This window comes from Oryctolagus cuniculus, chromosome 16 (genome assembly GCF_051225735.1).
Source record: "Oryctolagus cuniculus isolate XC-2025 breed Fujian yellow rabbit chromosome 16, ASM5122573v1, whole genome shotgun sequence".
NCBI lineage: Eukaryota > Metazoa > Chordata > Mammalia > Lagomorpha > Leporidae > Oryctolagus > Oryctolagus cuniculus.
Window position 1 is genome coordinate 81,662,870 of NC_142882.1, and position 25,996 is coordinate 81,688,865.

The window sequence follows — 25,996 nt, forward strand, 5'->3', positions numbered from 1 at the left end:
AAAAAATTTGTAAACATAGATGGCCTATTGGGGCCAGCGCTATGGCATAGTGGGTTAAGCCTCCACCTGTGGCGCCAGAATCCCATATGGGCACTGGTTCTAGTCCTGCCTGCTCCTCTTCTGAACCAGCTCTCTGCTATGGCCTGGGAAAGCAGTGGAAGTTGGCCCAAGTGTTTGGGCCCCTGCACCTGTGTGGGAGACCCAGAGGAAGCTCCTGGATCCTGGCTATGGATCGGCCCAGCTCCAGCTGTTGCAGCCATTTAGGCATTGAACTAAGTGGACAGAATTCTTTCTTTCTGTCTCTCCCTCTTTCTGTCTATAACTCTGCCTCTCAAATAAATAAATAAATAAATAAATAAAATCTTTAAGAAGAAAAACACATATGGCCTATGGAAATACTTTCCAAATCTTTTGTGAAATTCCTTTGAAAAAATTACTTGAGGCAAAAGGGAGAAAAATGAGTCTAAAAAGAAGATGTGGGATCCAGAATGAAGTGAAACTTATTTTTCTGAGTTAGAACAGAAGTCAGAGGACTCCCAGAAGAAAGTCTATAGGAAAAAATGTGCAAGGGTCTTCAAAAAGTTCATGGAAACTATATATTATATAAAACATGTAAATGAATTAAACATTCTTGTACCAAAATAAACATTTTTAATTTCATTTTTCTGTCAACATTTTAAAGTATCCTCATATTTTAAGATACAAAGTTGAATGAACACAGTGATGAGAATCAACATATGTGTTTTTAATAACAAAATTAATCAAGATAATTTTAATCTCTAGTGCAAAATATGGATGGCAAAATTGCCATGTAAACATGGAGCAAGTTGACATACAACATGGCTTTGAGTAATGGAGGTTAAGGAAAGAATCCATTTGATCTTTTTTATTTTTTTTTTTTATTTTTTATTTTTTTTGACAGGCAGAGTGGACAGTGAGAGAGAGAGACAGAGAGAAAGGTCTTCCTTTGCCGTTGGTTCACCCTCCAATGGCCGCCGCGGCCAGTGCGCTGCAGCCGGCGCACCGCGCTGATCCGATGGCAGGAGCCAGGAGCCAGGTGCTTTTCCTGGTCTCCCATGGGGTGCAGGGCCCAAGCACCTGGGCCATCCTCCACTGCACTCCCTGGCCACAGCAGAGGGCTGGCCTGGAAGAGGGGCAACCGGGACAGAATCCGGCGCCCCGACCGGGACTAGAACCCGGTGTGCCGGCGCCGCTAGGCGGAGGATTAGCCTATTGAGCCACGGCGCCGGCCCTCCATTTGATCTTGACACTTGTTAATGCTCTTTCAAGCAAAAAAGTTAGTGACATAGAATTATATTTCCTACTTCTATGGTCCTTCAGTGAGCAACAGTTACACAAGCAATAATATGCTTCAGTTTCTTTAGTAGTTTAGAAATTTTAGATTCATACTACAGAGTAAGCATTTTAGAATATAATTATAGCCACAGAACTGAATGAAAATGTTACACACTTGGCAAGGTCAAATTAATGAGAAAGCTTACGGAGTTTGCAAGATAGAGGGAGGCGAGGACAGATGGAAGAAAGTAGAGGGATTCAATTTTTTTTCCTTAGGATAACAAAAAAAAAAAAAACATGCAAAGCAGAAGAAAAGTTTTCAGCTTTCATGATGGGGAGTCAACAGATAACATCTAATGTTAGCAAATCCTGAAGAGAAGACTTGAGTGTACTTCAAAAGTTCGTGGAACAATGGAATTAAAGTTTATTTTGTGGCAAAAAATTTTGAAGTCCATATACAGTTTTTTCATAATATAAGTTTTTCACAAATTTTTTGAAGATCCTTATGTGGATTTCAAACTTTTTGCACCAAAATAACATATTTTAATTCTTAAAATTATAATAATTATAACATTACACATATAACCATATTATTAATATTAATATATTAGTATCTATATACTATATTATAATTTTATATAAGTAATAACATTTATTATATATAACTATGAAATATGATTAGATCTTATAAAATTTTTAAAACTTTTTTCACATGAATTTTTGAAGTACCCTCATACAACCAGAATTAAATACATGGAGATAACCAAGAGAATACAAACAGAACTGTGCTGACAGGATTACTTCTGGGAAGGAAGTGTTAGAGGTGATGGCGGGGGTGGGAATGTTTTTTCTTTTCATTTTACACTTTTCTGTACTTTTTTGACTTTTTCTCCTCAGCAGGTAAATATATTGTTTTTATTACATAAAAACATCAGTATTTCCTACTAACTAGCTTAGCACTTTTGTTACTGATATTATCACCAAGTATATTCTTACGAAGACAAAATGAACATACTGCTGCAGATAAAGGTGATAGGCACAGCAATACCAAAGGAGCGCAGAAACTAAGATCGCAATAAGGACAAGCATCAGGATTCCAAACATGTCAACTGAAATGTAGCAAAGGAAACATGCAGATCATTAATACTGTCTCATGTTTTCATCTTTTCTAGTATCATGCAGTCTGATTTTTAGATACACATTCACAAATAATTACTAAAAATGATACAAGAGCATGCATTATTTATTCCAATAAAACTACCATTAACACAATTATCAGTAACATTTGAAAGTAATCTGGGTTGCTGAAAGGAGGTACTACTTGAGTCCTTTGTCCCCAAGTGGGTATGCTATTGGACACTGGCTTATTTTTTTTACAAACCCCAGATGCATTTCTGGTACTTTCCTCAACAGATAAAATCTCAGATCCCTCAGGCTGCCATTTTATGAAGATCCGTACAGATATCAGAGAAGGCTTGCTGTTTGTGTTTCAGGAGTTCATTATCCAAGAGACAGCCCAGTGCTTGCTGGGAAGGCAGATTTCTAACATTTATAAACTTTTCCCCCTCAATACTGTGTTGCTTATTAGCCAGGTGTATTATAAAATGAAACTAGAATGGGCCAATGCTGTGACACAGTGGGTTGAATGCCTGCAGCACCTGGCATCCCAAATGGCCACCAGTTCGAGTCCTGGCTGCTCTTCTTCCGATCCAGCTCTCTGTTAATGGCCTGGGAAAGCAGTATAAGATGGCCCAACTCCTTGGGCCCCTGTACCCATGCAGGAGACGCAGAAGGAGCTCCTGGCTCCTGGCTTCAGCTCAGCTCATCTCTGGCTGTGAGGGTCATTTGGGGAGTGAACCAGCAGAATGAAAGACCTCGCTCGCTCTCTGGCTCTACCTCTCTCTGTAACTCTGTCTTTCAAATAAATAAAATAATTCTTAAAAAAAAAAAAAAGAAACTAGAAGGGGAAAATATGAGATAAGAGCAGTTTCTTAACTGCTTTCTAAGCTACCAACACATATGACTTAAGCAATTGGTAATAACAGAAAGAAACAGATTTGAGGGCAACTCTAGATTGGGTTTTCACATATAGTTGGAGTTCAACTGGAAAAGCCTTTTGCTTCAGCTTTTTGGAAAACTCCTTAACATGAGTCCATTTGCTGGCCTTGGTAAGTACAACAAAACACACCAAAAGTCTGACATTACAAATACAGATAATTTAAAGATTATTTGGTGATATGTCCAGTCCTTGGTAGTTGTCAGTCTGAATGGCAATTCTCAGGATGGAATATGTTAGCTGAGGAAATATAAGTGTGGCTGTGCTACTGAGTTCAATATATCCTCAGTCCAGGACTAGTTTATAAGAAAGTCTTGGAGTTTCTTTTTTTCTTTTCTTTTCTTTTTTTTTCAAGATTTTTTCACTTGAAAGACAAAGTTACACAGAGAGGCAGAGATAGAGAGAGAGGTCTTCCATCCTCTGGTTCACTCCCCAGATGGCTGCAAAGCCCAAAGGAAGCCAGGAGCCAGGAGCCAGGAGTTTCCTCTGGGCCTCCCACACTGGGTGCAGGAGCCCAAGGACTTGGGCCATCCTCCACTGCTTTCGCAGGCCACAGCAGAGAGCTGGATCAGAAGAGGACTGGATCAGTCCTGGACTAGAACCGGCACCCACATGGGATGCCGGCACCCCAGGCCAGGGTGTTAACCTGCTGTGCCACAGTGCCAGCCCCAAGTCTTGGAGTTTCTAAAACAACATGAGATTTGGGGAGTGGACCAAAGGACAGAGGACTTCTCTCTCTCTCCCTCTGCCTCTGCCTCTCTGTAACTCTGCCTTTCAAATCAATAAATAAATCTTTTTAAAAAAAAAAAAAGTTTATGGGAAAATGGAATAAAAGACAAGTTGTTTATTTTGGTGCCAAAAACAAAAAACAAAAAACCATGAGAATATAAACATCCCTAAACTGAGCTACAGATTTCACACACCAGAGATTTTTAGAAATGAATTTAAAAGTATTTTAGCAAGTGGGATGAGAAAGCATGCACCTGTCAGAAAGAATGCTGATTTGATTTAAACCAATACTGGCTGCAAACAAACAATAAGCCTGAGTCAGTGAGAAAGCTGATAAACAGCCCTAGACTCCCTACAGTTTCATAAAGCAAATATTATAAAAATTTATAATTCTTCAAATGTAACAAATCATTATCATGTTCTAGTCAATTGAAATAAAGAACATCAAAATTTGAATAAAAAGAACTCAACTCACTTTTACAATTTGTCCAATATACAGCACTGATTCGACACCCAAAATATGGAAAACAATATGCTTTGCAGATCCTGTCTTCATTGCACCAAACACACTGTAATTGGAAAGAAAAAAATAAAAGTAATGTTCCAAGTATAACAATAAATATCTCAGTAAGTTTTCAGTACTACTTCTGTAAGTATTCATTAAGTAAGAGTGATCATCAGCATTACTATTTTTTCATTATTATATGAAGTAGACAATATTGGTGGCCTAACCAGGCTCACGCACCCAAACCTCACCCACACTGTTAACCACCAATGCCTCACCCTTGCCCTCTTTTTGAATGGCTGCCCTTGGTGGATGAGGATCACCTTACCAGTGACTGGTAGAGGTTTCCAAACCAGGTGAACACCCATTCCCCTCTTGCTCTTCTCCAGATAATCATGTGAAAATAGGAAAACTGTATTCAAAGTTCCTTGCTGAAGTAAACAAAAGCAATGGTGGAAAACAGTGTGGGAAATAAAACTAGAACTTGGTCTTCCCCCGAATAGTTAAAAAAAAAAGAACTGAAGACAGAATGGTAAAAATGGTTCCCACTCACAGAGGGTCTCTCATGTGACAGGTCCTGTTCTAAGTCCTTCATCTGTATCAGCCCACTTCATCCTCATGACAACCCCATGAGCTGGGTACTGCTATGTCCACCATATAGATGAGGATAGTAAGGCACAGAGCAGTTAAATGACTTCTATGATACGGTCACACAGCTAGGAGATGGAGGAGCCAGGGTTCTAACCTAAGCAGTCTGCTTCTGTGCTGGTAAAGACTGATCTCATGGCCGGCGCTGCGGCTCACTAGGCTAATCCTCCGCCTGCAGCGCCGGCACCCAGGGTTCTAGTTCCGGTTGTGGCGCTGGTTCTATCCCAGTTGCTCCTCTTCCAGTCCAGCTCTCTGCTGTGGCCCAGTAAGGCAGTGGAGGATGGCCCAAGTGCTTGGGCCCTGCACCCGCGTGGGAGACCAGGAGGAAGCACCTGGCTCCTGGCTTTGGATCGGTGCAGCATGCCGGCCGTGGAGGCCATTTGGAGGGTGAACCAATGGAAGGAAGACCTTTATCTCTCTCTCTCACTGTCTAACTCTGCCTGTGAAGAAGAAGAAAAGAAGAGAAGAAGAGAAGAAGAGGAGAAGAGGAGAAGAGGGAGAAGAAGAGGGAGAAGAAGAGGGAGAAGAAGAGGGAGAAGAAGAGGGAGAAGAAGAGGGAGAAGAAGAGGGAGAAGAAGAGGGAGAACAAGAGGGAGAACAAGAGGGAGAAGAAGAGGGAGAACAAGAGGGAGAAGAAGAGGGAGAAGAAGAGGGAGAAGAAGAAGACTGATCTCAGATCCCTGCCAGCCACTTCTTGCTGTATATCCTGAGATTAGCAGAGGTAGTGATTGGCCTAATGTAAAGAACCACCCAGGGGGCCGGCACTGTGGCGTAGTGGCTAAAGTTGCTGCCTGCAGTGCTGGCATCCCATATGGGTGCAAGTTCGAGTCCAGGCTGCTCTACTTCTGACCAAGCTCTCTGCTATGGCCTTGGAAAGCAGGGATGATGACCCAAATCCTTGGGCCCTTACACCCATGTGCGAGACCCAGAGGAAGCTCCTGGCTCCTGGCTTCTGATCGGCTCAACTTCAGCCATTGGGGCCAACTGGGGAGTGAACCAGCTGATGGAAGACCCCTCTCTCTCTCTCTCTCTCTGCCTCTCCTTCTCTCTGTGTAACTCTGACTTCCAAATAAACAAATATTAAATAAATAAATACATAAAAAAAGAACGCTTTTTTATTTAACCCCTGTGACACTGCCTAAAAACAGGAAATATGTCACAATCACTTTTTTTTAACTAAGATCAAAGGCCAAGTGAAGGCACTTAGGCTGAATGGGTCCTGTGCTCCCTGACTGTTGTTTAAAGACTGGAACTGCAAAGATAAGGCTGAGATTCAAGGACTACAGCCCCTAGAGACTTCCGTCCTTAGCTATTAGTTCTCGGAGTCTCTATGAATCAAGCTCACACCAGCTGGATGGATTGTAAAGGGAGGACTGGGGAAAGAAACAACAGCAAATCTGTTGCCGCTCCTCCGCGAGCCTGTGGAGCGAGCGACATTGGTTGAGGGCTAGTGGCACTATTTTTTTAGGATTTTTTTTTAATATGAGGATGGGGGAAACAAAATACACATGTCAAAGGGTGAAATGAAATAGACTTGTACAACTAATTTTTAAAATGTCTGTCTGTCTTGCATCATAATTCTTTTTCTGGTAACCATGCCTTCCTTCTTTCTTGGACTTCTTCCACCAATCCTGTGTGGTTCTCTAGACATCAGTCAGCTTTGTCTCAACCCTTTCTGGTTACTGGAGTGAGCATTTGACCCAGGCATTGGCACTTGGGTAGCTTATCCCTTTGGCCCAGTAACTAATGCAGAACCAAGACATTACACCCCAACAGGGCCAATCAGAATCTTCTCTGGAGTTGTATGTGGACATTGCATGAAATCTGTTGGCAGCCAGCACCTTCTGCAGCTGTATGGAGAATGTTCACTTTCCACAGGAAAATGAGGTCAATATACAGAGAAAGGCAGAGTTAGGAGATAAAAGGAAAGAGAGAAATGAGAATGACATCTTTTAGTTTCCACTGTTCATGAAGCCAAGGCCACCCGTGGACTTCCCAATTTTATGAGCCAATGAATTCCTCTTTTTATTAAATTACAGTTGGATTTCTGTCCTTCAACCACAAAGATGTGACTAATACCTTAACCAAGTCTAAAAAGTCTTCAAAGACCAGAAATTCACATTGCCCAGAGGAACAGCACAATATATTCAGCATCCCTAAATTGGTAATGTATAATTTAAGACAAATTACATGGATTTTTTTTCTTGTAGCAAAGGAAGATGACACATATAAATATGAAGTCTTGCCGACCTCGGCCTCAGGAGTGTGACAACTGAGAAGCCAACTCAAGGCTTCAGGGTGATGGTTATCACTGCTCCGTGGGGAATCTAGAGTGCCCATTTTTGGATAGAACTCTTAATAAGCCTATATGGACATCATATTGATACTTTAATAAGAAAATGCCATGAAAATTAAAATGCAGGAAGTAGAGAGAGGTACATGGTAATGTTTCATGGTGTGTTAGCATTGTAGAGAATGGTTTAATATTATACTGGCAAAGAACTAGAAAATGAATGTTCCTGTGCATGGGAGCTTTTTTTAAGTAGTGAGTATTGAGAGGAACAAAAGAACATTTATTTACAATTCATTTATGGGCTAGATGGAGCAGCTTATGCAGATGTTTAGAGCACTGTTTCTGCTTTCTGGAGGGTGAGAATTTAATTGGAAGGTACAGTAGGTACACAGCACCAAACAACAATGTAAATCTGTAAATGGAAAATTATTTTAATTTGAAAATTAGTGGAAGAGATATAAAGTGTAATAGCAATAAAGAAAAATATCACCTCTAGTGGGAATGACTACATAAGATTCCTTTCAGGGGATAACAGATTTGGGTTCTCACAAGGAATAGGTAAAATCTGTAAAGAAAAAGGGAAGTCCTTAGATATAGGCGATATGGCAGGGGGAAAGGGAAGGCATCGCGGTGGCGAGAATGAAAATCTCTCATGGTGAAGCTCTTGAAAATCTTGAAAATCTTTCATGGAGGAACAATTTGAAAGCTAAACTTCTCCTGGATTATCATGGGCTTTGGAATGTCAGACCAACTAAGGAGTTTGTGTTTTATTTAACAACTGGGAGTCAATCCTGGTTCAGAAGAAAAGTGAGGGAACCGGAACCTGACAGATGGCTTAAACTTCTCAAAGAAAATCCAACTCCAAAAGGAGAGGCATGCTAATATGCAGGTCAAGTATTGGAAATAGTTGCTATGAAAAATAATCCACAACACTTGTTCTCAATATTTTTTCAAGAAAAGAGTAAGAAAAAGGCAAAATGAGATAGAAATAGGGGGAATAATGTATTTGAATAATAAATAAATTAAAATCTTGGCTTTGCAACAAAAATTCTACAATACAAGAAAACTTTTAAAAGTTCACTGAAAATGGAGGAACTCAAACAACTCAATAGTAAAAAAGCAAATAATCCAGTTCAAAATTGGGCAGTAGGGCCGGCGTTGTGGTGTAGCAGGTAAAGCCTCTGCTTGCAATGCCAGCATCTCATATGTGTGCAGGTTTGTGTCCTGGGTACTCCACTTCCAACCCAGCTCCCTGTTAATGGCCTGGCGAATAGCAGCAGAAGATGGCCCAAGTGCTTGGGCTCCTGCCAGCCATGTGGGAGACCTGGAAGAAGCTCCTGGCTCCTGGCTTTAGCCTGGCCCAGGACCAGCTATTGCAGCTATTTGGGGAGTAAACCAGGGAATGGAATATTCCGCCCTCCTCTCTGGAACTCTTTCACATAAATAAATAAATCTTTTAAAAAACTGGACATTATATCTAAGCAGACATTTTTCAAAGGACAGCATACAAATGGACAATAGATTCATGAAAAAATGCTCAACATCACTAATCAGGGAAATGCAACACAAAACCACAAGGAGATATCATCTCACCCCAGTTAGAATGACTATACCAAAATGACAAAGACAGTAAGGTCTGGTGAGTATGTGGAGAAAAGGGAATCTCTGTACATTGCTGAAATATAAATCAGTCCAGTCACTGTGGAAGACTTCGTGGAAGTTCCTCAAGAAACTAAAAGCAGTACTACCATGTGATCTGACAATCCCACTAGTGAAGATATATTCAACGGAAATAAAACCAGTCTGTCAAAGAGACATGAACTTGCGTATTTTGTGTAGTACTATTCACAATAGTCAAGAAATGGAAACAACCTGGATACCCATCTACTGATGACTGAACATAGGCAATGTGGCGCATTACACAATGGAATATTTATCAGCCATTAAAAAAAGATGAAATCTTGTCATTTACAACAATGTGGATGGACTAGAAGTTGTTATACTAAGTGAAATAAACTAAGCATATAAAAACAAGTATTGCATGACCTCACTCATGATAAAAGACAGTGATCATATAGAAGCTAAAAACATAATGGTGGCTACCAGAGACTAGGAAGAGGAGATGGGATAAGGCAAAGTTCATTAACAGGTATTATATTACAGTTAGATAGAATAAGGAGGCTGGGGTTCTATTGCATAGTAAGGTGACTATAGCTAATATTAATGTACTTTATATTTCTCTACTTATAAAAAAAATACTGGGGGCAAGTATTTGGTCTAACAGATAAGACACCAGTTAAGATGCCTGCATCCCATGTCAGAGTACCTGTTTTCTGTACCTGCTTCTGGCTCCTCATTCTAGCTTCCTGCTAAGCAGGAAATGACAACTCAAGTAATTGGACTCCTGACCCTGACATGGGAGATCTGGATGGAGCTCCTAACTCCTGGCTTTGCCCCCACCCAATCCATTGTGAATACATGAGGAGTAAACTAGCAGACGGAAAGTCCTTCTCTCTGTTTATGTGTCTCTCTGCCTCTCAACGAAACAAAGAAAAATGAGTACAAAGATCATGTGGTACTTCATAAATATGTGTAATTTTAGGTATCTGTAAATTTTTTTAAAAAATGAGGTAAGACTATCAAACTAGCCACAGTTTTTGTAAACTTGAATGGAATATTGGATCTAGGCAAGAAGCTACAGTAGTACTAACAGCACCAAGTACTAGACAAGAGCCCTTACTGACCTCCTAATGAAAGTGTTCAGCATAAAGTGTTCCTACCAAGAAATTAGACTGAATCTGATCACGTATCTATATTTAGTTATCAGTTCTTCTAACAGAAGAACAGGGAAAAAAGGAACAAGATAAAAGCCATTATAGATATGTGGATGTGACCAGTAAAATTGATACTATGGGAACTCCAATATGATAAACAATCCAGTTTCTGCAAAAAAATAAGTGCATACACAAAAAAAGAGAAGGAGAAAGAACACAGATCAATAGAAACTTAAGATACATATCAGCCAATTGCAAGGTATAGATCTGACTCAAACAAAAAAATATGAAATAACAAGACAAATGGATTATTTCTAGGGTGCACAATGGCAATAAGTAGTTATTAATTTTTAGGTATAATCATGAGTTTGTAACATTTGAAATATATCAAATATGTAATATATATTCACAAACAGAATGAATGGTTTTTTAAGGGTTGTGCAAAGCTCTCTGTGGCAAAAAGTGATACTACTTCCCTCGTTCCTTATGGCACTTCTGTTTTCTTCCAAATCTAAAGTGAAGAATAAGGATGTCAGACATTAAATCACCAGCGAAGGGGACCTCACTAGGTTGTGGTTAAGGAATAGTGTGTCATTCCTTCCAGTGGCAGAGATTAGAAGTGGCAAAGAACTTTTCACTACATCTCAACAGGCATATATTTTCCTTTACTTACAAAAAATTCTTCCAAGATTTCAGTATGATTTTTCTCAAGCAGTAAATTTTTTGTTTTTGAAGTATAATTTTCTGGTAGGAAGGATGTGTCTGTACAAAATTATTACCATTGTTTATTTCTAGATTCTCAAAATTGGTTTGAAATACTAAAATAGATCATAACTATTTTGGTCATTTCTATTATTTAAAATGGTGTTTGAGCAATGCTTAGCATATCTTTTGGATGACAACTACACATCCTGTGACATTACAACATTTTTAAGACAATTTCCTCACAAAGAAGTTAACTTACTTTCTTATCCTGTGCGCACGATTGACAATTTTTCTTTTGAGCACATGCTACAAGAAAAAAAATTATAAAAATGTAAAACCAAAGCTCAATTTTATATAAAAGTGAACCCAATTGCTTGATTTTATATAAAAATCCATTTCATTTAGTCATTCCTGCCGCTAGCCATATTCACCCATCCCCCAGAGTTCTACTTTATTGTTTTCATATATCTAGATACTTTTCCCACTGATACTATTTAAATATTAACTGAATTTTCTCCTATTACTTGGAAACACATGAAATGGTATCATCTAACTTAGATTAGTCAAGTTCCAAATACAAGTATGGTAAAACAAATTTGCAATATCTCTGTAAGCTTAAAGCATCATTATCTGTTATTCAGCATAGTAGTGCCAACATATTACTGGTTAAGTATTCCTTTAAATATAAAATACAAATTAACTATCCTGTTTTGCCATAAAACTTTTAAAACTTCCTCCAAATGAGGATTTTCACCATTCTTGTTTTGTAAAACAAAACTAATATGATTTATTATGAAGATATTTATATATGAAAGTTCTATCAGTTTGGAAACTATGAGTTTGAACAAAAACATTTTGATGGATCAACATCTTCTTGAATAAATTAATGGAATTAATGGCTTAGTTACTCTGTGATACAATAACGGTCAAATCACTTTCTCTACTTTCACAGGCTCTGTGGGAAAGGTCAGACCTTTCTATTTAATTTCAAATTGTGTGGTTGGATGCAGATCTGATTTGGCTATGAAAAGAAACTTACAATTCAGTTTTCCAATTACATCCTATTGAATGTTACTTCAAGTGTCCTTGAAGTCTCTATGGGAAAGTTGAGTAGAAGAAAAGGCAAGGGAAATGGGGAAGGTTCCACTGCTTCAGTTCTGTCAGGGGCAGCTGGCCTTAGGCTGATTTCAAGAGGCGGAAGCAGAGAAACAAATGGCCCATGACTTAGTCACCATTCTCCAAGCTCTACTTGCTTCCCATAGCTTATTTTCTGTTAACTAAAGTTTTTATTTTGGAATAACTCCAGGTTTACAGAAACATTTCAAACATTACACAAGGCATTCCCATTTACCCCTCACTCAATCTCCCTGTTGTGAACATTTTACTCTACACCATGGTACTTTTATCAAAACTAAGAAGCCAACCCCGGTGCATCACTTTTTAAATATGATTTCACAGTTTTTATATTAATCCTGTTTTCCAAGATCCTACCACACTGTATTTAATCGCTATGTCTCATCTGACCCACAAGTCTTTTTTATTTTTCATGACCTTGACAGTCTTGAGTAGTACTGGTTAGATATTTTGTATGATGCCTCTCAATTTGGATTTGTCTGATGCTTTTCCCATGATTATATGGAGAGATGGATTTTGGAAAAGAACACTGTGGAGGTGAATTTGTCTCCACAACACATTATATCTGTGAATGGCCAGATCTGGTTCCATACCGGCAGTTTAGATTGAGCATCTGTATAATTGGCCAACAATCTCCTTAATAATTATTCTTGCTGTAATTGGAAAACCAGTGCTGCATGAATCAGTATGCTCTTTCTTTCATTCTATACCCCAAAAAGGCAGGTTAAGCCATTTCTACAGTATTGTCATGTACAAGGTCCCTCACCCTAATGGCCTAATGTTTGTATATTTGCTTTTTATTTGGTGACTTTGTCTTGATTACATTTTCATGACTTCTGCAGCATTGTTCTTTCCGTGTTCTCTTGGGAAACCTCTGGCCAACTCTTTTTGCATTTCCTTTACTGATTCCACTTCATCTATCACTGTTAAACATGTTGTTATCATATTCTTCATCTCATCTTCTTCCCTCCCCTCCCCTCCTCTTCCCTACCTTCCCTTCCCTTTCCTCCCTTTGCCTTCCCTTTCCCCCCTTCCCCTCCGCTCCCCTCCCCTCCCTTCCCTTCCCTTCTCTTTTCCCATGAAAGATCACAATTTCAAGTGTCTAGAGATGCCCACCATTGTAATATATTATGCCATATATCAAAACAAAACTTTCTTTTTGATTGGATTGTAATGGATTAATAAATTAATAACTTAAAAAAATAACGTTTACCTGGAAGTAAATTCTTTCAATAACATCCAAGAAAAAAATACAGAATAGATAATAAGATTTTGGGGCTTGCACTGTGGTGTAGTGGATAAAGCTGCCACCTGCAATGCCAGCATCAGATATAGGTGCCAGTTCGAGTCCCTGCTGCTCCACTTCCAATCCAGCTCTATGCTATGGCCTGGGAAAGCAGTAGAAAATGGCCCAACTCCTTGGGCCTCTGCACCCACTAGGGAGACCCAAATGAAGCTCCTGGCTCCTGGCTTCAGATCCGCAGCTCCAGCCGTTGCGGCCAATTGGGGAGTGAACTAGCGGATGGAAGACCTCTCTCTCTGTGTGCCTCTCCTTCTCTCTGTGTAACTCTGATTTTCAAATAAATAAATAAATCTTTAAAAAAAGATAGTAAGATTTTATCTGTTAAAATCCTCTATATTTTACCTTTATATTCTATTTACTTGATCCCTTGATTTTTTTATGTAGGCATGTTAAATGAGTCCATGTGGTTTTAAATCTGTCAAATTTTCTTTTTGTTTCTATCAGCTTTTACTGTATCTATTTCAAAACTACAATCAGTGAACAAAAGTTCATAATATGTCATCTTGGTATGTTGTACTATATGTCAACATAGAATATTACTCATTCTTCTACTTAATGATTTTACAACTTAGTTATACTCTTAATATTAATATTGCTTTACTACCTTTCTACACCAACAGAGTAGATTAAATCTCCTCTGATTAAAAAGAAAAAGGAGACTTAACATGCTCAATTTGATGCCTGCAAAGGAGCACAACATTTCAATACCAGAATGTGAGAATGAAGAGATTGAAGAAATGTCAGAAACAGAATTCAAAAAACTGATCGCAGGCTTACTTAGAAGTAATCAGAAGCAAATCCATGAATTAAATAAATCCATACATGATACGAAAGAAATTAGAAGAAGAAATTAGAAAACTAAAAAACAGTGTTGAAGATTTATGGGATACAATCAAATGACCCAACATGGGGATCCTAGGAGTTCCTGAAAGTGTGGAAAGAGAGTATGGATTAGAAGGTCTTTTCAGTAAAATAATTACAGAAAACTTTCCTAATTTGGAGAGAGGAACACCAAGTACAGGAAAAACATAGAACTCTTAATAGACATGACCAGAAAAGATCCTCACCATAACACATTGTAGTCAAACACTGCACAGTAAAACATAAAGATTCTAAAATGTGCACCAGAGAAATACCAGATTACTTTCTGAGGCTCTCCAATTAGACTCACACTGACTTTTCATCAGAAACCCTACAGGCTAGGAGAGAATGGTGAGATTTATTCCAAGTCTTGAGAAAAAAAAAAAACTGTCAACTCAGAATATTGTACCCTGCAAAGCCTTCATTTATGAATGAAGGTGAAATAAAGACCTCCCATAACAAAAGAAATTGAGAGAATTTGTCACCACTCATTCAGCCTTACAACAGATACATAAGGATGTACTGCACATAGAAACACAGAAACATGGTCATCACTATAAAAGAAGGTGAAGGCAAAAAATCTCCCAATAAAAGTACAAAGGAAATCCAAGGTAAACAATAGGAACATTTATGGAAAAACAGCCAGGAAACTGAACTTACTCTGGTTTTTCTTCTATAGTCCCCTAGATTTCAGAATATCCTGTTACTGGGAATCTAGCCACATATTAAGGCAATCTATTTTTGAATCTTGTTAAAACAAAGACATTGATTATATGGCACCATCTTTTTTTTCTTCCTTTTCTTATAACATACCATTTGTGTGATGACAATGTTATATCTTAATTCTTATGTCTTTGCACCCTGGCCAAAAAAAAAAAAAAAAAAAAAAAAAACTAAATAAAAGATCTCTGCGAGTGAGATCCCAGTAGAAAGAACAGGGCCATCAAAGAAGGACGTACCTTTCTCTGAAGGGAGGAGAGAACTTCCACTTTGACTATGACCTTGTCTAAATAAGATCTAAGTTGGCGAACTCAAAAGGCTTCCATAGCCTTGGCAACTCGCGACTAGAGCCTAGGAAGATTACTGATGCCACAAACAAGAGTGTCAAATTGTTAAGTCAACAACAGGAGTCACTGTGTGCTTACTCCTCATGTAGGATCTCTGTCCTTAATGTGTTGTCCAATGTGGATTAATGCTATAAGTAGTACTCACACAGTATTTTACACTTTATGTTCTGTGTGGGTGCAAACTGATGAAATCTTTACTTAATATATACTAAATCAATCTTCTGTATATAAAGATAATTGAAAATGAATCTTGATGTGAATGGAATGGGAGAGGGAGCGGAAGCGGGAAATGGGAGGGGTGCAAGTGGGAGGGAAGTTATGGGGGGGGGAACAATTGTAATCCATAACCTGTACTTTGGAAATTTATATTTACTAAATAAAAGTTAAAAAAAGAAAAAAAATTCTTTTGTCTTTGGGCAGAAGAGTGCATCAGTTATTTTTAATGAATTTTTCCCTGTCTTTGAAGCTCCGTCTGTGTGTTGTTACCACAAACGAAAATACCTGGGTTTGCATCACTTGAATACTTGAAAACTGAAATTGATAAGATTTATTATGTAATGAATTATATTTTTATTTCTGGAAAGGATGAAAATAATGATAGTGCTTATAAGCACTGTGAACCCTTTTGTGTTTGAGCATCCAAAATTCAGTGTTTACCAGATCTCTCTCCTGGAATCCTGCTCTTCTTTTCTGGGCTTCATGCATTTACTCTTACTACTGATGCTATAGAACAGCAGGGTTAAAGTGTCATTCTGTCTGTGTTCACTATGAATCCCATCGCTTTTCTAGTTAGGAAAAAAATAGTCTCAAAAATACTTAGTGTCATTTTTTTGGTTAATATTTTACCCACTAATGATATTTTATATACCTTTAATCATTTAACAAAGTGTCTATAAAATTTAAAATGTTACATATTGTATTTGAACTAGTTAGTGAAGTGGGGAAAAAAAGCAGCTTACTGAGACTGTAGATGTTCTACTAGTTAAAGTTCAAGATTTTTAATAAAGGAACTTTCAGAGACAGGTGGAGACCTGACAGCATCCATTAAACCAGCTCCTGTGATGTGGAAAGGAACCCCGGAAGCAGAGGAGGACGTGGGAGGGCATTTACTTGCCGTGGTTGTGGTTGTGGTGTGCTCATACTTAAATACAGGTAGTGACACACAGACATTCTTGTTGCCCAGTAATCTGAAGTAGTGTCTGCACTTATCTGTGCTAAAATAACTCCAAGTTAATGGGTCTGCAAAGAAGAAACTTCAAGACTGTACTGTATTTGGGAGCTTTTGCACAGCTAGGTAAAGTTTCCATGATACAAAGTATTTGGATTTTAAAATTTGCTATTATAAGGAAGAAGACATGGCATTATTCCATGTGCTTCAATGATAACTTGTTTACTGAGTTTCAGAAGAAAAAAATATGAAATGAGTAATTGTCACTACATTAGCTGTAATGTTAAATTGGCAAATTATAGCATAAAACTTAATTTTTTTTAACCATAGTAGTCTAATGCTGCTTTGTACATATTATAAGTACTACAAATAGTCTCAGTCCTGAACACGTATTGATACCTCTCAAATGAATGCAACCTTTGATATAGATGTTTTGATATGCCTCAAAGTATCTGAGTGTCTGTGAATTTGTTAATCTGTTTGGTAATGAAGATACTTCCTGGGTTTTTTTTTTTTTTTTGCTGTTGTTCCATATTTTCATGTTTAAATTTGAATTTTTACATTTTTGCTCATTAAATATAATTTTTTCAATGATTAAAATGGAGTTGTCAGTGAAGAAACTTAAAAACAGCCCCATTCATGTAACTGCTTAAGTAAAAACTACATTTTGTGTTCTATGTTCATAAAAAACCAAAAAACAAATTTAATGTTGGTATGAACTCCTCTTTTATGTTTCTATATACTCTACATCTCATATTTTTATATTGCATTCCATAAGAATTTCATGGTTCAGTCATTAAGCTTGCTAATTCACTTTTTTAATAAAGTTTCATTTATTTATTTGAAAAGCAAAATGACAGGGAGAAGTAGAGACAGAGGGAGATCTTCCATCTGCTGATTCACTCCCCAAATGCCCACCACAGTTAAGGGTGGGCCAGGCCAAAGCCAGGAGCCAAAAACTCCATCTGGGTCTCCCATGTGTTAGGCAAAAGTCCCAATAATTAATTATTTGTTGCCTCCTAGGGTGCATATTAACAGGACCTGGGTTGGAAGCAGAGTAACCCAGATTTGAACTGGCACTCCGAAATGAGTACAGGCATCCTAAATGGTATTAACCAGCTTCAAAAAAAAAAAAAACCTGCCCTATTCATTATTTAGCTCCATCCATCTTAATTATATTTTTAGTTTCAAAGATTCTTAAGCTTTTTCTTAAGAGTGCATTATTGTTACATGGATGTCTCTACAAGAATATGAATGGTAGTGTTGGGAGAGGTCATCCATCCTAGGCCCTGGGCATCTCTCCATTTCCTTGCTGAGTATGCTGAACCTCTTAGCTTAACCATCCTCTGAAGCCGTGCCTATTCTGCATCTGGTGATATAGTCAAGTAAATAGCTCAAGGCAACCACAGTGTGACTATGGTTACAACTACTCACTCCCTCCAGGGGACTAGAATTTTTTACTGCCTACCTTAAAAGTTTACAAGTTCTAAGCCTTGGGTTCCTTAGCTGCAGCACAACTGGCTGCATTCATAGCCATCATCTGTCCCCATACATTGCTTCATGGCACTTGGAGGCAAGAGAACTGGTGGCAGCATGTTAAGACTCCTGCTGTTTCTTGTGCTGTGAGTGCCGCTGTCTACTTTTAACACCAATGGAGTTCTGCCAAGCCAACCTGCTTGATGGCTTCATTGTTTCTTTGGAGTCTTTTACTCTTTATTATCCTCTATGATGGTATATAGTTGCAAAGTGATTTTCACCTCTGTTAAATGTTTCTTAATGTATTGGTTTTTAAAATGTGTGTGTGGCAGAGATACAGAGACACTTTCCAAATACCCACAACAGCCAAGGCTGGGCCATGCCAAAATCAAGAGCCTGGTGGCTGTATCACCAAGTACTGGATGACACTAGGTAGCTGAGATCTAAGTACCAGAGGTATCATCTGATGCCTCCTAGAGTGTGCATTAGCAGGAAGCTGGAATTGGAAATGGAGCTGGGACTGGAATCCAGGTACTCCCATATGGGATACAAGCATCTCAAGCAGAATCTTAACTGCTGCACCAATGCCTGCCTAAAATTGGTTTTTTCATTTGCTGGGTTTTGAGATTCCTGATTGTGCATTAATTTTTTATAAGTCTATGTATAAATGCTAGTTTCACCTCTGTGGTGTGGGAGAAAGCTAGGACATGATGCCAGGCTTAGTATGTTGATATTGTATCTTTCGTCTGGATATCCAGGCTAAGAACTTAACATTCCTTGGTAACCTGGGCCAATTGCCTCTGCTGCTTCTCCCATCCAAGTACTAACCAGACCCTGCTTAGCTTCCAAGATCAGACAAGATCCGGCATGTTCAGCTTGGTATGGCTGTACAATCTCAGCTGCTTCCTGAGAGACATTTGAGAAGGTGGAGAGGCACAGCCATGGCGCTCAAGGTCAGCGCTCAACTACTGCATGCACCTTCGTTTTCTTTGTATTCCCTGCTGACGAGCTCAGAGAAAGCCCAGAACCAGTCCTTCCTTTAACAGCTGTCCTCTCCAAAGTGGGTTTTGAGCTGAGCTTTTCTGCATCATTCTCATCTTAATTGTTTTCTGTTTTTTTTCAGGGATCCTTAGCATTTTCTGGCTCTTGTTTTCCATCATTGTTATGTATAAATTATTAAGGAAATATATACATAGAGTTTATGGGACATTTGCCACATGCCAGGCAGTGTTTTGAGTGCATAATATATATTAACTTACTTGATCTTCACAATCACCATTTGGGGAAAATATTACTTTATTCTCATTTTACTGACAAGGGAAGTACGGCAGCACAAGGATGGGCCTGGCAAGTGACAGAGCTTGGGTCCAGGCAGTGTCAGCTGCTTCCCTTTCCATTTCTTCTGCCTCCCAGAATGAAACAGGTACAGTCCAAGAGGCCCGGCTAAGTATAGAAGCACCTAATATCTCAGACTGGGTGAGTTGACAGAGGGATCATAAAGAGGTGGAAGTTCATAAAGGCCTCTCAATATCAGAATTCAGTTTTGTATTATAATTCATGATACCTCTAAATCCTCCACTTAAATCCTCCACTTCTGCTGGTGGCAGAAAACCTTAAACGTGTAAATTCAAGATCAACCCATAAACTCAGCCTCCTATGAGTCCGTATTTAGCTAAATGCACACCCTTTTCCTTGGGGGATGTTCTCCCTTTCCTTGGAGCAAAAGCTGTCTGCTGGCCTGGCAGCAGATTCTCCATTTGTTCTGACGTAGTAATGGGATATTGACCCCCTTACCACTTGGCTACTCTCCTGTAGACTTTTTTCTCTTTAAAAACATGCAGATCTGTGACATTCACTTGGTTGTTCTCAGCATTTGACAAGGAGAAAAAACTCAGGTGAGGCAGACTTTGTTAGAATATCTGGCTCTATTCTCTTTTGAAGTTTTGTCATTTTCTTTTTAAGAATTATTTTATTTATTCAAAAGACAGAGTTACAGACAGAGGTAGAGCCATAGAGAGAGAGGTCCTCCACTCTGGTGGCCCATCCCCCAAATGACTGCGACAGCCAGAGCTGAGTTGATCCAAAGCCAGGAGCCAGGAGCTCCCCCATCCCCAGGCTCCCAGTGTGGAAGCAGGGGCCCTAGGAGCTGGGCCATCCTCCACTGCTCTTCCAGGCCACAGCAGAGAGCTGGATTGGAAGAGGAGCAGCCAGGACCCAAATTGGTGCCCATTTGGGATGCCAACACTGCAGGCTGGTCTTTAATCCACTGTGCCACAGCACCAGCCCCTGAAGTTATGCCATTTTTCTAATGGCAGGTTTTGCCCTAGCTCATTAGAGGTGTTCTTCATTTCCACAAGGGGATATCTTTGGACTCCAGATCTGCCCTCAAATTCAGCTTATAGCTCAGGAACCTGCATTTCCAACAGATCCTCTATTTTGAGATCTTACTTCACTCATTTCTCCTTTGTGGCCATTTCCCCTGCTCATCTTTAAGATAAACAATAGGACACCCACTCTATTTGCTGCTCTCTAGATTGGGAATATTAGTGAAAATTTTTAGACTTTAGTGACTCACTAGTTACTTCCAAGGGGCAGAGGTAGCATGTGAAGCCTTATTACACTGTGCTATTGTGTTTAAATTCAGAATCTTCCATCTTGTTCTTGGGTTGCCATTTATTTTTTTGGACTATGCTGCTTTGTTGTCTGGTTACTTCACATGAAAAAAAATCTCTAGGTTTCAGTACCTTTTATATTTATTTGTTAGATATTTGAGAAGAAGATTATTAACAGAAACTTCCATCAAGTAGAAAGCAATCCCTGGGGTATTGATGACTAAGCTCTCAAATGTCAATGAATATCAGAGTTCAAAGCCTTGGGAATGACGGCACGTGCTTAGCAGGTGGTCTCGCTTGATGTGCAGTCTTTTGCAAAGTCCTGTGTGTTGCTGGCACTCGGAGCAGCGTACGCAAGTTTGCAGGTGAGGGTCTCAGGAAAGGGTCAGAATCTCTTCTCAAGTTTTGGAGGTGAAAAGTATGATGTCTAGAAAGTCATATTCTTGTTAGATGGGAAAGTCGGATGAAACACAAAGGGGAACCTGCCCTCAGTGACGAGGGGGAAGCAGACTTGCCATGGGAAGGCAAGCTAGCCTCCTCAGAAACAGGCACAGTGCTCAGAGAGCCCCAGAGCAGAAGGAGCTGAAATCAGTCTTTCTGATACTAGACTGTAGGATCTACGATTTTTTTGTTTATAAAGATTTATTTTATTTATTTGAAAGAGTTATCTGGAGAAGTAGAGACAGAGAGAGAGAGAGGTCTTCCATCTGCTGGTTCACTCCCCAAATGGCACCAATGCCCCGAGCTGGGCTGATCTAAAGCCAGGAGCCAGGAGCTTCTTTTGGGTCTCTCAAATGGGTGCAGGGGCCCAAACACTTGGGTCATTTTCTGCTGCTTTCCCAGGCACATTAGCAGGGAGCTGGATCGGAAGTGGAGCAGCCGGGACTTGAACCGGTGCCATAAGGGATACTGGCACTGCAGATCAGGGCCTTAACCCACTGCACCACAGAGCCAGTCCCAATGAATTAGGATTCTTGATTTGTTTTTGTTTACTTTAGTTTTGTTTTTCTTCAGAATTTTTATAAAGTCTGTGGAAAAAATTCAAGTCTGGCTCTGTTTTGTTAAGGAACATAGGGAAGGATTTGTTTTTGTCCTTGGGTCTATGTTTTTCAGGTGCTGGTTTTTTGTTTTTTGTTTTTTTTCCTCCTGTTTTTTAGAGGAAGAGGGGCCAGGATGGCACTGGAACATCTTAGAGTACATATTGAGGTGACTAAGCACTTAGAAAAGGAGAACTCCCAGGTGGGTATTTGGCACAGCAGTTACAACACCACTTGGGACACCCATAACCCATTTCAGAGTGCCTGGGTTCGAGTCCCAACTTTTCTCTCAATTCCAGCTTCCTAGTAAAGTACACATTGGGAGTCAGCAGTACAAGGATCAAGTACTTGGGTCTCTGGCACCCATGTGGGAGAATCAAAATGAGTTCCAGTTCCTGGGTTCAGCCTGGCTCAATCTTGGCTGTCGCTGGGATTTAAGGAGCGAACCTGCACATGTGAGATCCCTGTGTGTCTCTGCCTTTCAAATAAATAAAAACTGGAGAGGGAGGGAGGGACAGAGAGAGATGGGGGAGGTTTATCTGTGGGAAAGGGAGAGGGGGGAGGAAGAGAGAGAGGAGAGAGAGAAACTGATGAGGATATGAAATCAGAGGAAACAAATTAGGCCCTCTGATTCAGGCTCCGACCACCACCTCTCAAAGATATCTTCTTCCAGGGCAAAGCGGAGAGCTGTGCATTTGGATTTGACCGGGAAGGCTGGCTTGCTTACGAGTGCTAACATCCTTCATGCCCTGGAAACCAGACAGCAACCACGACTGTGTGCTCTACAAGGCACTGTCCACGTAATTCAATGTCTGTATTCTGCCTATACAATTTAAATTTAGGATATTATAAATCTTATTTCCAAGTTCATGAATTCAACTCAGCAAGGCTTAACATTTCAAAATTTCTTTTTTTAACTTTTACTTAATAAATATAAATTTCCAAAGTACAACTTTTGAATTATAGCAGCTTTTCCCCCCGATAACCTCCCTCCCACCCGCAACCATTCCATCTTCCACTCCCTCTCCCATTCCATTCTTCATCAAGATTCATTTTCAATTATCTTTATACAGAAGATCTACTTAGTATTTACTGAGTAAAGATTTCAACAGTTTGCACCCACACAGAAACACAAAGTATAGAGTACTGTTTGAGTAGCAGTTTTACTGTTAATTCTCATAGTACAACACATTAAGGACAGAGATCCTACATGGGGAGTAAGTGCACGGTGACTCCTGTTGTTGATTTAACAATTGACACTCTTATTTATGACGTCAGTAATCACCCGAGGCTCTTGTCATGAGCTGCCAAGGCTATGGAAGCCTCTTGAGCTCGCCAACTCTGATCTAATTTAAACAAGGCCATAGTCAAAGTGGAAGTTCTTCCCTCCCTTCAAAGAACGGTACCTCCTTCTTTGATGGCCCGTTCTCAAAATTTCTTTTTAAAAAGACTTATTTACTTATTTGAAAGGCAGAGTTACAGAGAGAAAGAAAGGGAGAAGAAGGGGAAGTGGGAGAAAAAGATCTTCTGTCCCCTGGTTCACTCCTCAAATGTCTACAATGGTCACAACTGGGCCAGGCTGAATCTAGAAGCAAAGAACTCCATCCAAGTCTCCCACAGGGGTGGCAGGGGAGCAATCACATGGGCCATCCTCTGCTGCTTCTCCAGGCACATTAGAGTGAGCTGGATCAGAAGTGGAGCCATGGAATTTGAATCAGGGCTCATGTGGGATGCTGGCATTGCAGATTGTGGCTTAACCCACTGTACTGCAATACTGACTCCATTTCAAAATTTGTTTAGTTAGGGGCAGTATCCAAGGGAAACCTCAAACTGAAGTATTTAGCAACCAAGAAAATATCAGAATAAGCAATTTATGAACTAAGACCTTAAAACACTAAGCAACAGGAGCTATGGCAATTGGATAGGGTCCTAATTAGGATAAACTCAATGGCACACACCCATAAGTCATGCAAAAAGGAAGGGGGAAAACAATTTAAAACTGTCTTAATTCACTTTTCCTACTTCAGATGAGCAATTTAAGATTAAAATTTCAGCATGTCAGGATAGTACAACCAAAGGCCAGACAATGACAACAGCGGGTGTGGGGCATCAGAGGCCAGATTACTCACCATCTTCACCTGAATGATGTTTCTCCTTCCAGTTCTTGTGACTGTGGAAGTGGAAAAAACCCTTATCAGAGAAGTTGATAAGAAGTTGGATGAGAAAAAGGGAGAGAAAAACTGGCAGGAAAATCTGGCCCCATGCCCGCAACCAGCACATTGTCCCTCAGGCCTGGTCACCCCGGCCAGGGAGAACGTGACAGGCACCGGATACTGGGTTGGACCGGAGGACCCCACTCAGGGACCATAACCCATTGCAGCCCTGGATCCTAAGACAGCCCCTTCTAAGCCCTGGACTCCAGCATAATTAGTAGAACCTTAGAACCCCTAATGTTCTGGCCAGAATGTAGAATGTTTGTAAAGCAATCCTGGTCTGCACTGGGCTTTCCTGGGCCCTGAGCACTACATACTGTTAGTCCACTGGACTTAATCAAGGTCTATGTACTTCCCTCCAAAGCCCATACCTATTCCCTGCCACACTGTTGTTTTTGGAGGAAAGCCTGGAGTCTAATTTCCACTAGATTGCATGTAAGCAGTTGCAGCCCTTTGTTCTATTGTTCCTTAGATAAAAATGAGCCTATGGATGAGGAGAAAGGTTGTGAAACTCACAGCTCTTGGCTGGCGCCGCGGCTCAATAGGCTAATCCTCCACCTTCGGCACTGGCACACAGGGTTCTAGTCCCGGTTGGGGTGCCGGATCCTGTCCCGGTTGCTCCTCTTCCAGTCCAGCTCTCTGCTGTGGCCCGGGAGTGCAGTGGAGGATAGCCCAGGTCCTTGGGCCCTGCACCCGCATGGGAGACCAGGAGAGGCACCTGGTTCCTGGCTTCGGATCAGCGTGGTACGCCGGCCGCGGTGGCCATTGGAGGGTGAACCAACAGCAAAAGGAAGACCTTTCTCTCTGTCTCTCTCTCTCTCTGTCTACTCTGCCTGTCAAAACACACACACACACATACTCACAGCTCTGTAAAGACTTGATGCTGTCTTTGCCTAGTCTGGTGATCCTCTTGGCTGCTCCATTGTGTTGTGGTATGTTTTAGGTGGCATGCAGATGAGTATTTATTTTACTACATATTAGAAAAATATCTCATGAATTTATTTTCATATGCATTAGAAAAACAGTATGGCAATAATGCAAACTTTCTTTTGAAATACTTATATTAAAATCAATTTTCAGAAATAAAATTAGCAGTGCACAATTTAAAAGATAGGTCCAAAATTGGGAAAGCAGTTTTAAAATGAATGAAATTTGAGCACTATTGCTCCAATGTATAGGTGGGGAGGGGGTGAAAACTTGTGTTCAACCAGAGTCTATCTTGTTTTGGTTTTTTCAATAATCAATGATGGAGTTGTCTCATGTATTCCTGGCATACTGATCTAGAAAGCACCTTAAGAACTACAGATGTAGTACTGAAAATAAACACAGGGAAAGGGAAGATATGTGCAGAGTCCTATGTTGCTTTTTTCCTTGTCAGAGAACAAGCAGAACATTATTAGCTATAATATGGAAAGTATCCTGAATGAAAAACAACATGAAAAGATGTCAAGTGTTCACCCATAGGAAAACATATCCAAGTAGGCATGGATATGTGGGGAAAAAAGTTTTTTAAAATGTCAGTACCAGGCCGGCGCCGTGGCTCAATAGGCTAATCCTCCACCTTGCGGCGCCGGCACACCGGGTTCTAGTCCCGGTTGGGGCGCCGGATTCTGTCCCGGTTGCCCCTCTTCCAGGCCAGCTCTCTGCTATGGCCAGGGAGTGCAGTGGAGGATGGCCCAGGTGCTTGGGCCCTGCACCCCATGGGAGACCAGGAAAAGCACCTGGCTCCTGGCTCCTGCCAGGATCAGCGCGGTGCGCCGGCTGCAGCGGCGGCCATTGGAGGGTGAACCAACGGCAAAGGAAGACCTTTCTCTCTCTGTCTCTCTCTCTCACTGTCCACTCTGCCTGTCAAAAAAAAAAAAAAAAAAAAAAAAAAAATGTCAGTACCAGGAAATTACAAATTAAAGTAAAAATGAGCTATCACTTTGTATCTACCAGGTAGACTACCTTTTAAAAAGAAAGCTAACACATATTTCTGATGAAGACATGGGGGGAAGGTACCTTTACACCTTTTGGTGGATATGTGAATTGCTAACAGCATCTTTGGAAATTAACCTGGCAACAGCTATTAACATTTTTAAAATATGCATTCTGTATGTGCCTATTTTAATTGGGAATA

At 40.1% G+C, this 25,996-nt stretch overlaps 1 protein-coding gene across 1 annotated transcript in view; it reads right to left on the reverse strand.

The window, feature by feature from the left end:
* The window catches only part of PTTG1IP2 (PTTG1IP family member 2), a 45,871-nt gene extending 21,501 nt beyond the window's left edge, over window positions 1-24,370 (reverse strand). The window contains exons 1-4 of the mRNA XM_089316180.1: window positions 23,794-24,370; window positions 11,266-11,312; window positions 4,557-4,650; window positions 2,312-2,405 (exon numbers count right to left, since the gene is read on the reverse strand). Of these exons, the coding sequence (XP_089172306.1) occupies window positions 2,312-2,405; window positions 4,557-4,650; window positions 11,266-11,312; window positions 23,794-23,944 (386 nt within the window). The 5' untranslated portion in view covers window positions 23,945-24,370. The remainder of the gene's footprint in view (window positions 1-2,311; window positions 2,406-4,556; window positions 4,651-11,265; window positions 11,313-23,793) is intronic.
* Between the last annotated feature and the right edge of the window lie 1,626 nt (window positions 24,371-25,996).